Raw genomic sequence first — 14,216 nt, 5'->3', positions numbered from 1 at the left:
AGAATCTGTAAGGAATTCCCAGTTAAGTCAGATTGGGGGAAGAGCAGCCAATAAATGTGAACTTCCCATGCTTTACCTTTGGAAATGGGGTAGATACCATATCTTGAAAAAGGCTGAAAGGAATGTCATATCTCTATCACTACTTGGACCCTGATTCACAAACCTAGTATCTATATCTGTCAGAAAAATAGGAACTTGACCTTAATTTTAAGATAACTATACAGTAAAATGGGAACGTTGTTTAGAAGATACAGAAAGTATTTAAATCTGACAATGATCTATCTACAGGAAGAATCAGAAGAATAATATTTTAAATTAGGTACCTAGTATGAATCTTATTCTGCAAACTCGGGTATGCAGCAAAAGCCTGTTTATGTATAGATCAAATTAAAACCTACCTTGAGCCCCCATTTTGCCAGGCTTTTAGGAAATTAAATTTTCTTCTTTACTGGAACCCCTGTTTTCTTAGGGTAGGACCAGGATATGGGAGACTTCTGTGATGTCTTCAAAACAGATGAAAAGTCTGACCTTCAGTCTCTTTGTGGCCACTGCTGACATTATCTCTGCTATGCCCAGAGTTGTTCTTTGACATCCGAGATGCTCTGATTCCTTGCCACTTGTGGCTGCAGGTATCTTAGCTGATGTAAAAACCTTGGTGCCTACAAACAAGCCTCCCCACTTGCTCCTTATAACCATTTCCTCTGGGGACTTTCTGTTTCTTAGGCACCTCAACTGAGTGACATATGGTTCCCAGCTAACTCTTAGGGATAACAGACTCTATCTCCTCCCAAGTTAGAGGGAATCTTTCCAATCTGTCTTACCCTTTTTCTTTCTCTAAGATATACTGCTTTCTTCTCTCCTGGCTCTTATCATAGGTGTTTATTAAACTCAGAGCTAACCTTGATTTTGGAGTACTTCCGTTTTTAGTTCTGTAAAAATGCCTGAGATGAATAATTACTAAGGAAAGAGAAGTCCTGGATTCTTGCATAGAGCAGGAGATGAGGAAAATACAAGAAGATTACCAAATCAATGTCAATGAATTAACCTGATGCACTTCATAATTTGTTTATTTTAAAGTAATTGTATGCTACATATTCAAACAATGGAACACTATACAGCAATGAGAATGAACAAGCTAAAACCACATGCAGTAATATGTATGTCTCACAAATATAATGTTGAATGAAAGAAGCCAGATACAAAATAGTACGTACTATATGGTTACATTTATATAAAGTATCCAAACAAACAAAACTATTCTATTTTGTTAGAAGTCAGTATAGTGGGAACTAGTGCCTGAAAAAGAACACAGGGAGACCTTCCAAGGTGGTTTTCTGTTTCATAATCTGGGTGCTAGTCACATGGGTGTGTTCAATTTGTGAAAATTCTTCAAACAGTACATTTAAGCATTGTACAGTTTATGTGTCTTACATATCAATTAAAAGTTCAAAAACTACTAAGTGTTTAAAGGGGTAATTTTCTTTAATTGCTTTGAAAAAAGTTTTAAGGCCTAAAGAAAACTCATCTATTTTTCAATACGGATTTTTGCTAAATAAGTGTAATATTTTACATAAATGAACCTAGAAAATCTTCTGTTTATGAAAGGAGAAGACATCAAAGATTGTAAGGAGTTGTGAAAGATGAAAATTGGTCAGTGGCAAAGGAGATATAATGCACTTTCTGATTACCAATTCTGGGAGATTGCTTATGGAGAAAATTGCTAAGCTACAAAGAAACAAATTACAAATATTTGTTAAGTATATTTTTCTGGAACAAGAAAATAACTAGGGTTTCCAACTTCTTTGAGAAGATTAGAAACATGATTTTAAAAGCTAATGAGTAATAAGGCCATATAGAAATAAACTTTATTTTTAACTTTAAGAATTAAATGCAGCAGTGACTTCAGCAGTAAAATTAATAATTAATAGTTATTTAGTTGTTAATGAATTGATCTTAATCAGAGGATTATAGTAATTAAGAATAAGTTCTATGAACTCATTGGCTAAATTATAGTTCTGCTATATGTATAGAGAAATAAGTGTTTCTTTTCCTGACAACCAACTGGTTTCTGGGCCAAGATATTTCCATCAATGTGCCAGATTTCTCCTTAACCTCTTTAATGTCAAATGAAGCATATTTTCTATTTGCATGGCACTTAAAACTACAAAAACACTCTGAGATAATTAGCCCAGTTTTACAGATGTGGAAATCGAAGCTTAGCGATGTTAAGTGATTTGCCCATGATGATATATCTTGCATATATTTTTGAAACAAGGTGTTTGGATTCCAAATCAAGTATGCTTTCCACTATCAGGATACCACTTGTAAAAGAGCCATAAAGTAAGAAAGTGGGTCTGTCTTGGATCTGTCCAAGAGGTTTTAATAAAACTACGCTTAACTGTGTAGTTCTGCCTAATGGACATTTTCACTTCAGGGTTCTTCAGAACACAATCATGCCAGGGTTGCAGTTGTGTGCACCCACATCAATAACAACAGGTTGTTGATATTTCGTTTGGATTGACAATCTTAATTTGTTAGAAATGAGTATTTTATGTGGTTTAATTTTGTCTCTCATTTTCTTTGATTGTAGTTCTCCAGAACAGAAGGACAGATGGCTCTCTCTCCTTCAGAGGTATTTTTTCCAGTATATATATATATATTTTTTTAATCTTTAAGTTGTAGTTGAATGAATTAAATTTTTTCTCTGCAGGGATGTGCCCCAAACTATCCCCCTTTGCCTTAGTAGAAATTGTTCATTTGTCCTCAAAATAAGCTGTTTAGACTGTACGCTAGCAACTACTTACTGTAAATAATGTTCTGTCATTACGTGTATTTCTTTCTTACTAGGAAGGAGAACACTGAGGTCTGGTTAGATCATTCTAGACAGAAATTAGTCAGTAATCTCTCCCATCTCTTTCGGTGTCTCCAACCTACCATGTGGAGCTAACAGTTTCCTCAAAGCATGTATTAAGTTTCCATACATGGAGGTTTTCTGCTGAGGACCTCAAAATTCAATTATTTTCCCTACCTTTGAGCATTCAGACTAAAATGGTCAATTGAGGTTCATCTCTTATTCCCATAGTCCTTCCCTGCTCTCCCTTCCCAAGCATGGAGACGACCAAGATATATACTGCACTGGAGAGCTCAATGAGAAATAAAAGGCCATTGTTTTGGTTTGGTCTAGTAAAGTATTATATATGCTCCTGTACTTATCACTAAGGTTCTGGGCCTGTCCAGAGAAGGTAGGGAAGCTTTGAGGATAAAACACCACCCAGAGGTGCCTTAACCCAACTGTACATCTCAAGCCTCAGTTGAAATGGATCTCCTCTTCTTTTTTGTGCCCATGCCTAATGTCCTGAGAATTTTTTAAAATTCTCTTCCAACCCATAATGTAATCTGACTTTGCTGAGTCTCTCCATCTGTCTTTTTAAAAATAGCATATAAGTATATTGAAAATAATAGCAAAATAGATTGATTTAAAAATAAGCCATTGGCAAAATCCATCTGACTCAGTGTTGTTTTGGGTTGTTGTTGCATTTGATTAGATACATCAATCTAGAGAAAGAGAAGGACTACCCGAAGAGCATTCCCCTCAAAATCTTCGCCAAGGACATTGGGAATTGTGCCTATGTAAGTGTTTCTAAGCCAGAAAATTAAATTCCAAGTCCCTGCATAAGGCAGAACACCATGGATAAAAAGAGAGACAGGCAGGCAGACAGACAGACAGTCTGTGTATGTGCTGTGGAAGGTAGGCATTTAGAAATACCATTATGAGAAAGTACATTTTCTGGGGTATCTGTGTATCTTTGTTCATATGAAAAGTAACCCTAGAGAAAATGAAGCAAGAGAAATTCATATTAATTACAGTATTTAACATTTACACTTGGAAAGAATATTGCCTGTCAGATGTCTCTTTCCTCCCTCTGGCATTAATGTTTCTCTGGATCCTTTCAGTAGCAGCTGCAGAGGCTTGTAGTAAAGACATTTCCACAAGGAGATATTTCCTATTAGTATTAAGCAATTTTTTCCAACTTGTCACTTCTTAAGTAGAGAGTGGGTTTTGGAAAGTTCTTCATTCTTTGAAGAACTTTGGAAAGTTCTTCATTCAAGTATTGAATTCCTCAGGTTAATAAATGGATGAGCTGGGAGAGATAACATTTTTAATGGCTCAGCATATTCTACCTCATGGTTTTTATCATTTTGGTCAATAAAAATTAAGTTTGTTTAGCCCTAGTTATTATGTGGAATTTTATGACTGAAATATCATGCCAAGATGTTATCAATGATGCACAAAATAGAAATGAATATTTTTATGATACTGTGGTTTGCCACACTTCATAGCAGCCCTAGATCACACAGAATAGTTTTGTGTGTGGAAAAATATGTAGTACAAAACAGTTATGTTTTGGGCAAAAGTCATGCAAATGTTCTGACATGAGTGCTAGATGTCACTGCCTGAGGGAAATGCTCAAATGTGTATGCTATGAGACTACAGACATCTTCTGTAGCAAAGTAAAGAGGAAAAAAGCACCACTGTTTTTCTGCCGGCTTTGATTCAGTTGTTATGGCAGTTGGTTACATTCAGGATTTTCATGGAAAAACCCTTGAATTTTTTCCAACACTTTCAGTGTATGGAAAGTGTGTGCTTGAGAAAGGACTGGTTTTGGAAAAGAAGACGAGATGTGGTTGAATTGTGTGCTCTGTTTTATCACTAGTACCCTGGTTAAAGTCCATGATGATATGACACACTGTCCTTTACTCTCTGAAGTTGTTTTGTGGCAAGAGTCTCCTTTCAGGGAGCCCTGCTTGCAGAGTGATTCCCCCCAAATAGCAGTGCATGTATGAGAAGCATTCTTTATCCTTGGCCTCTAGTTATGCACAACCTGTTAGTGAATTCTGCTAATATGGGAAAAAAATAGCCACGTTCTCAGTTTTGTCTCTTTATTTTATTTGTTTACTAGGCAAAGAAAACTTATCTGCTAAAATTCATTTGTTTTGTCTACCCGAGAGGCATGCAGGAAAAAAAAAACACATCCTATAATTATTATTTTGAACATATATACCTAATATTAAGAAAAATCATTATCTTAGAAACCAGGTACATTGGGAGTGATTATTAGTATTACAGGATAGATCCTTCACTTTACAAAAGACTTTATAGAGTGTTTCTTTAAACTAAATGAAAGGGTTTTCAGACTCAAAAGAAAAAAGCAGAAGCCTTTCATGATATTTTATCTCAAGTTAAAGCCCAGTATGTAAAACATCTCTGCCATTCTGGTAGAAGGCAAACACTGAGCCTTCCCTGTTCATTTCTGAGATACTTTTGCTTAATCCTTGGAGCTATAAGGAACACCATTTGAAATCAGTTAACAAACTTGAGGCAATTTGTCATGTCAAGTAATAGGCTTATAGAGAATAAATACTGTAATGGAGAGATAAGTGATGAGTTATCAGTAGATTTAGCTTAGCTTTATTTTTAGATCATTTTGTTTCCATTTATGTTACTTATTTGTGCCATTTAAGCCTTATCAGGGACACAGCACTAATTGCTCATTTATCCAATAATTATAATATGTAAAACCTACCCTATGTGCATAGTAAATATTTTTTTTAATTTTTATTTTATATTGGAGTATAGTTGATTAACAATGTTGTGTTAGTTTCAGGTGTACAGGCAAGTGATTCAGTTACACAGTACATATACATGTATCTATACTTTTTCAAATTCTTTTCTCATTTAGGTTATTACAGAGTATTGGACAGTGTTCCTTGTGCTATACAGTAGGTCCTTGTTGGTTATCTATTTTAAATATAGCAGTGTGTACATGTCAAGCCCAAACTCCCAATATTTCTTTTTTGATAGCATAGCATTGTCTTATATTTAAATAATGTCTATTTAGAGTTCAGTGAACTCTATAGATATCTCGGAATCTCGTTAATTCCATTTCTCTTTCTTGTGAACTCTTTATTTTTAAATAGTAATTTCTCAATGTAGTTTAGCATTTAGCACAGGGCTATTATAGATACCCTATTCAGTGGCAGAGTTGGTAACAGAATTGAGCTTTCTAAAATTTTTCATTTGTTTGCTAGGCTCATTGGTTTTAAGGCCTCTACAGATTTCAACAATGAAAATCTCAGCAGCCACAGTGCCTGACATACAGAAAGTGCTCAATAAATAGTGGGGTTTTTTTAAAGATGTCTTTTGTAACCATTTCTTATTCTGATTTTACCTGAACTGACTTTACCATACAAAGAAATGAAAACCCACACTGTGAAAACAGTACTCAGAAAGAAATAGAAAGTAATCTAACGCTCTCCCTTTTTTACTGCACAATGCTTAATGGAAATAGTCATGGACATGATGCAGAGGACCAACCTCACTGATTTTTTTTGTTTGTGTGATTGGGAGGGTGGTCCTGTCTCTCTGAAATATATTTATTCTTTTTATTTCTGGCTTAAGTTCTTATATTTTTGAGTCATATATTCTTTATTTTAAGAGGAAGAGATGTTTTATTAAAAGGCATAATGTATAATGTAATGAAAGTAAATTATCAAGGGTTTGTGTTCTACTTAAGTTGTGCTTTACTCTGTCAACACTTGAAATCAGGATTTGCCTATGGATAATCATTTGACAATAATTATTTGTTCACCTGTTTTAAAATTCTTTATTTATAGCTGTATTTCTTATTTCTTTTTTTCCCACAGTCTAAAACTATAACAGTAACGAATTCAGATACAGCAAATGAAGTTATCAACATGTCACTGCCAATGCTAGGGATAACTGTAAGTTACTCTGCTAGATATTCTTAATTAAAAACAAACTTTGATACTTTGATTCTTATAAATATTACCCCTTCCATCATAAGACAGCTGATTATTAGAGATACCAGTCATATTTTGTCCCCAGAAATGTAGAAAATAAGGACAGTAAAGTTTTTTATTCTTTTTGAGGGTTTTGTTTTGTTTTGTTTTGTTTTGTTTTTAATTGAAGTGTAGTTGAATTACAACATTATTGGGTTGGCCAAAAAGTGTGTTTGGTTTTTTCAGCAACATCGTATGGAAAAACCCAAACTAACATTTTGACCAACCTAATAGTTTCAGGTGTACAACATAGTGATTTGATGTTTTTGTAGATTATACTGCATATAAAGTTATTATAAAATATTGGCTATATTCCCTGTGCTGTACATTACATCCATGTATCTTATTTATTTTATACCTAGTAGTTTATACCTCATAATCCCCTTCACCTATCTTGCCCTTCCTCCTACCCTACAACTCACTGGTAACACTAGTTCTCTGTATGTCTGTTTCTGTTTTGTTATATCTGTTTGTTTGTTTTATTTTTTAGAATCTACATATAAATGAATACATACAGTATTTGTCTTTCTCTAGTCTATCCATGTTGTTGCAAATGACAAAATTTTCATTCTTATTTATGGCTGAGTAGTATATACACACACACACACACACACACACACACACACACACACACAAATACACACACACCCCACATATTCTTCATCCATTTATCTGTTGATCAACTCTTGGGTTGCTTCAATATCTTGGATATTATAAATAATGCCACTGTGAACATTGGGGTGCGTGTATCTTTTCAAATTAGTGTTTTTGTTTTCTTTGGATATATTCCCGGGAGTGGAATAGCTGGATCTTATGGTAATTCTATTTTTAGTTTTTTGAGGAACCTCCATACTATTTTCCACAAGGGCTGCACCAATTTACATTCTCACCAACAGTGTACAAGGGTTCCCTTTTATCTACATCCTTGAAAATATTTGTTACTTGTGGTTGTTTTGATGATAGCCATTCTTAAAGGTGTGAGGTAATATCTCATTGTTTTGATTTGCATTTCTCTGATAATTAGTGATGTTGAGCATCTTTTCATGTGCCTGTTAGCTAGCCATCTGTAAGTTGTCTTTGGAAAAATGTGTATTCAGGTCTTCTGCCATTTTGGGATTGGATTGTTTGTTTTTTTGATATTGAGTTGTATGAGCTGTTTAAACATTTTGGATATTAACCCCTTGTTGGTCATATCATTTGCAAATATCTTCTCCCATTCTGTAGGTTGTCTTCTTGTTTTGTCAGTGGTCTCCTTTGCTATGTAAAATCTTTTACTTTAATTAGGTCTCATTTCTTTATGTTTGCTTTTATTTGTTTTGCCTTGGGAGATAGATGCAAAAAAATATTGTTACTGTTTATGTCAAAAAGTGTTCTGCCTGTGTTCTCTTCTAGGAGTTTTATGGTTTCCAGTCTTAACATTTAGGCCTTTAATCCATTTGGACTTTATTTTTGTACATGGTAGGGGAAATATTCTAATTTCAGTTTTTATGTGCAGCTGTCTGGTTTTCCCAATACCACTATTGAAGAGACTTTATTTTCTCCATTGTATATTTTTTCCTCCTTTGTTGTAGATTAATTGACCATATACATGTGGGTTTATTTCTGGGTTCTCTATTCTGTTGCGTTAATCTATGTGTCTGTTTTTGTGCCAGTATCATACTGTTTTGATTACTGTAGCTTTGTAGTATCATTTGAAGCCAGGGAGCATGATACCTCCAGCTTTGTTCTTTTTTCTCAAGAATGCTTTGGCTATTTGGGGTCTTTCATGGTTCCATACAAATTTTAGGATTATTTGTTCTAGTTCTGTGAAAAATGTCATTAAATGTCAGTTGCTTTGGGTAGTATGGACATTTTAACAATATTAATCCTTCCAATCAATGAACGTGAGTTATCTTTCCATTTATTTGTATCATGTTCGGTTTCTTTTATTAATGTTTTATAATTTTCAGAGTATAGGTCTTTTGCCGAAGACAGTAAAGCCTTAATATTAGCTTAATATTGAGTGCTCTTCTTCCACTCCCATTTTATAACCTGTGTGAACTGAAAAGCATAATAAGATTAGACTATAATTTTAGAGTGATAATAATATGCATTTTAATTTTATATGCTATACATACACAGTTAGGGGGTTTTTTGGTATAAAATTCTCCTTTCAACTTCCTTTCCCCCTTCTCACTTGTCACTATATGACTATTCTTTCCCTATCTCCTCTCCTGGTTCTTCCTCCTTACCTAATTATTCACTTATCCCAAGAGTCAATCAGTCTTAGGATGATGAATTCTGAAGGATTTGCTCTACAGTAGAATTTTTACATAAAGAACATATAGCTAATAACCATATTCACTGGCTGCAGGTCCAGAGGATAAGATAGATGGTACCTCCTATTGAATCTGTAAATTTAAAAGTAAGCTTTGAATTAGATCATGGATTTAAAGATTTTTAGTATGGACACCACATTTTCCCCAGTTTTGCTTTTAGCTTCTGCTTCTTTCTGTTTCATGCGGCAATGGTGAGTTTTCGAAATTTTATTAATAGGGAAGATTGGAATGTTTGAAGATGAGGTAGGGAAAAAGAATCGGAAAGTTCTCATGTCCTCCCTACCAGTATATAAAAACCACACAGTAGGTACTTGTATTAAAGGGAATGACTTTCAGAAGGATGGAACTAAAGGAAGCACTTGAACAACACCATTTCTTGAGTGAGATTCTCTATAAGTATGAAAACATGGTGTTACTAAGATGTGACATAACATATATTTAAGATATGCCATAGTCTTAACTGTATTTCAGTTTGCTTTTACACATTGCTATTATAAGCCCTTAAGAACTCAGGGCAACCACAATTTAGAATAATAAATCTGATTTATTTTAGTGAAATTTAATAATATATTTAAGATGTAAATAAATATATATGCACTGAATAAAGCAGGCACCTCTGCATTGATTTCTAAGCTTATATAATTATACATTGGAAGAGAGTGAGTAGTTTAAGGGAAGGGAGATTAATTAATGACATGACTCATTTTCTTATTTATTCTTTCCTTTTGGATAAAGTGATAAATCTCATCATACCAAAAATATTTCTGTTCAATATAATTAGGAATTGAGGCTGTTTGGTTGTACTGTTCTAAGGGATTATTAAGGTGTTTTCAGACACTACAAAAAAAAGAAATGATCATTATTAGATTGCTCTTCCTGTTTGCAATAAAAATTTTTTGACTAGAGGATAGTGAAGGAAGTGACAGAGTAGGGGAGGGTATTGGGAGGGGTAATCTCCTAGCCAGGACCCTCCATTATAAGGTCAGGGTCCTGATTTTTAATCAGAAGATAAAGGCAAGAATATTAAATATTGTCAGTCTGTTGTAATTTCATTTAAAACATTTTTGCTTTATCTTCTAGAGGATACAGCAAAGTCTGTATAATTTAGTATTATTTCTTTCAAGTGGGAGTTTCAATATTGCTGGGTTGTAATTCCGCTAGTGAACAGTTTTATTGTTCCCCATAACTGGGCCTATTCTCTAGACAGAATTCTTGTCCTTTCTGTCCCTAGGCCTGGACTTGCCCAAAATAAAGCCAGTGTGGATTGTGCCAGCTACCTATCTCCTCTCCTCAAAGCCCGTTGGTCATTCTTCTTCCACTCAGAAGCAGCTAAGCTAATAATCAGCCTTTGAGACTTTACTTTTTCATCACAGACACAGCAGTGTAGTGGCTTTCTGGATAACAAGGTTGTCTTTGCAGGGACATGTTGGAGATTAAGTCCAATATTCTCTGAGAAGTTTAGAGATAGCAGAAGGCAGTACTCTGAAGAAGATAGATTTACCTTTTAGAAAACCAGGAAGTTTCTGCTTACTTTGTAAAAAGGCATATATATGATTTCATATTCTGTGGGCTACCCATAATAGTGAGGGCCTGATTCTATTGCAGTCCATGGATCCCTAGTCATCCCTAGGGAAAAAGGGCAGGATTCCTTAGTCCTCTGTTGGAGATTAGAGAGGGAGAGATGGTTTGTAGGTTTGTAGCACTGCCATCTTCAAAGGCCATATCCACCCCCATGAACCTGAAAAGCATTTATATTGTCCCTGGTTTTTCTTTTTTGCAAAACATAAAATTGCCAAAAAAAAAGTATCCTCATTCATTTACCAAATGTGAAAGAATTATTGTTAATTATTTTATCTCCAAGGGCTCTGAGAGAGAGTACCAGTTATGGGTCAATTCTGGCAAAGAAGAGGCACCATACCCACTTATTGGTAAGTTTCTATGAAAATATAAGATAGGATTGATTGTGTTTTAATTATAATTCTAAATGTCTCAGAGAATTGGTCATATGGTCCTAAATTTCGATACTATTAAATATTAATCTTCTATAATATTCATATATTAATTTAATAAATATCAAATATTTCCTATGTGCCAGACAAATAATCTCTCTTCATTCAAGAAGCTAATGGGGGGGCTTCCCTGGTGGCGCAGTGGTTGAGAATCTGCTTGCCAGTGCAGGGGACACGGGTTCGAGCCCTGGTCTGGGAGGATCCCACATGCCGCGGAGCGACTCGGCCCGTGAGCCACAATTACTGAGCCTGCGCGTCTGGAGCCTGTGCTCGGCAGCGAGAGGCTGCGATAGTGAGAGGCCCGCGCAACGTGATGAAGAGTGGCCCCCGTTTGCCACAACTGGAGATAAGCCCTCGCACAGAAACGAAGACCCAACACAGCCATACATACATACATAAATAAAAAGAATGTAAGCAGACAAGAATATCATTAAAAAAAAAAAAAAATTAAAAATAAAAGAATTAATATTTGTATAATTTAAAAAAAAAAAAAAAGAAGCTAATGGTATAGTTGGGAAGAGAAATGTAAATTTTCTTCTTTCTTTTTCACTTTACAAAAGCACTATCTTGTCAACCTTTTTAAATTTTTTTCTAAAATAAAGCAATATGTATTGGTATTCCTTTTTCCCTATATATTTATTTTTCATATTTAGTTTTTGAATTCCCTGTTCCCTTTCCTACCTACTACTTGTCTCTATGGAAGACTATCTATAATCCAATCATGCCTCAATCTATCAATATCAGTGAGTATTTAACACCTGCCCTGCGCCCAGCACTTTCCTAGCCATCATAAAGACAATGAAATTAAACCATTTAGATTCTTAGTTAGTCTTCACTGACTAACTTAGCAATAACTACTACTTTACTAACTACTTTGCTATTTCTCTAGCCAAATTTTCCAGCATTTGTTTTGAAGAATTATTGGTAAATAGGTTACATCTTCACCTTATTTAAATCATTTAGCTAAAAAATATCTTGATCAGTGAAGCCATTCAGTGTGGTTAACAGAAATAAACCAATTACAATAAGGGACAGTATCTGTAGCAGATCTTGAGATGATGACATTGATGATTGATGGTGATGATGATGATTTCTGTTAATAATTTTTAAATGCTTACTATCCTGCCAGAATTGGGCAAAGCATATCATATGAGTTATCTCATGGAATCCTTTAATTTACCTGTGAGATCACTACTGTGTAATTCAGGTTTCAAATAATCTGAATAATCTAAAACCAAACTTTTCTATGAAATGTATATTCTCAGACTTAAAGTAAAGCAAGTCATTGTGCACATGGCTGGGGACAAAATTCACTGCATTTCCAGTTTCTTAATGTTGTCATTTTTGTAAAAGTCAATGAGCAACAATTAAAGCTGTGTTTAAAAACCAAATGAGTACATAAAATAATTGTTTTAATAAAATATATTAATTTAATTAAAACTATATAGATGGTAACTCTCAGACTTAAACAGCTTCAAGCTCATTTCTAACTCTCACTAAAAAAATACATGGAAAAAAAAAATACATGGGACACGGGACATGATTGTTACTTAGCAACAATTCTCCATTGCATATTTTAACATGCCTTGCAAACTTCAATTGTAGATTAGCTATTGGCTATTTTGATAAATTGATTTTGCTTTATTGCTCTCATAGAAGTCCTTTTTTTGCCTTAATCCCTGAAAGTTGCTGTAGTACTTGATGTTAATGGAACATTGACATTGTATGCCTATGCCAGATGGAAACGAAATGGAAGAGTTCACTGAATTACATTCAGTGATAAATCAGGAATAGAAGAGAATTTACCCTCTTTAAAATGTAAACTAAGTCTATGGCATAATGGTATGTGAGGATTAATTTAAAAAATGCAATTACTTAAGAGTACTAAAGAGCAAAAAATCATGTTGCAGTCAGATGTCCAGGGTTTAGTTTTTCCAGTTTGAAAATTCCTTTTTGAATCTTGTCTCTTTTTCTAATACCCTGCAGTCTTCCTTCTAATTATTGCCTATGAATAACAACTTCAGAGGGCAGTGGTGGGAGGGAAACATAAATCAAACAAACCAGTCCTAATGAGTCTTGGGTAACTCTAATTATATAACTAGTAAACAGTGTAAAATGTCTTTTTCAGAAAGATATCTTGTGTTGAATAATAGTAATAATAGTGATGCTTGAAATATATAGTTTTCTGCCCTTATTATTTAAATAATATTAACTACTAATGTTTACTTATTTGATCCTTATAATGCTGTGTGATAGGTAGGGTAAATATTTTAAATCAGAGGTCAAGGATTGGCTGAAGATTTACAGATATAGTTAGTGTCAAAGGAGAAACTAGAATACCTTTAAATACTCTCAGATGTGAACATAGGAACTTACAGACAATCTGTGCATTCCCAAACAAGATATTCTTTAAAGATTTTTTTCCTCTTTGGTTTTTTTTTCTCCCCTCTCCAAAAAAAAAAAAAAAAGACTACTCTGGTTGGGCTGCTGCATTATGCACTGGTCTCCAACTGTAAGAGTGTGCATGGTGATCATTAATTTAAAAAAAGGATTCTTTATACCAAAAGTCCCAGGAGCAAATTGCAGTACATTCCAGTATGAGGCACACACGCTCTTGGTGTCAGTCAGCCTAAAGTCTATGTTTAGATTTTTTCTCTGTGTAGGGCATGAATATCCCTATGGAATTAAAATGAGCCATCTTCGAGACACTGCACTCCTGACGCAGGGATCAAAGGATTCCCCCACACCTTCCAACTTCCAAGAGCCCTTCCTCATGGAACAGCTGCCCCGAGAGATGCAATGCCAGTTCATCCTGAAGCCCAGCCGCCTGGCTGTGGCCCAGCAGCTGAGTGGTGAGTTTTCTCCTCCCTCATAGAGCCTTTTTTTAGCAAAACTTTTCATTCCTGAAAGCAAAGTTTTCAAAGTTATTTGCCTTTATACAGACAAAGACCCAAATTTCCAGCCAGATGAAGTATTTTTTCTTTTGAATTTGCTAAGTGTTTTGAAAGGAAAGATGGAGTTTTAGAAG

The 14,216-nt window shown here is 34.6% G+C and overlaps 1 protein-coding gene across 1 annotated transcript in view; it reads left to right on the top strand.

The window, feature by feature from the left end:
- Nucleotides 1–14,216, top strand: part of ARHGAP20 (Rho GTPase activating protein 20) — a 144,045-nt gene that overhangs the window by 104,573 nt on the left and 25,256 nt on the right. The window contains exons 5-9 of the mRNA XM_061202546.1: nucleotides 2,591–2,632; nucleotides 3,546–3,630; nucleotides 6,706–6,783; nucleotides 11,041–11,107; nucleotides 13,852–14,040. Of these exons, the coding sequence (XP_061058529.1) occupies nucleotides 2,591–2,632; nucleotides 3,546–3,630; nucleotides 6,706–6,783; nucleotides 11,041–11,107; nucleotides 13,852–14,040 (461 nt within the window). The remainder of the gene's footprint in view (nucleotides 1–2,590; nucleotides 2,633–3,545; nucleotides 3,631–6,705; nucleotides 6,784–11,040; nucleotides 11,108–13,851; nucleotides 14,041–14,216) is intronic.

Source organism: Eubalaena glacialis, chromosome 10 (genome assembly GCF_028564815.1).
Source record: "Eubalaena glacialis isolate mEubGla1 chromosome 10, mEubGla1.1.hap2.+ XY, whole genome shotgun sequence".
NCBI classification, from domain to species: Eukaryota; Metazoa; Chordata; class Mammalia; order Artiodactyla; family Balaenidae; genus Eubalaena; species Eubalaena glacialis.
The sequence above is the reverse complement of the archived record's forward strand: the minus strand, read 5'-3'. Positions and strand labels throughout refer to the sequence as shown.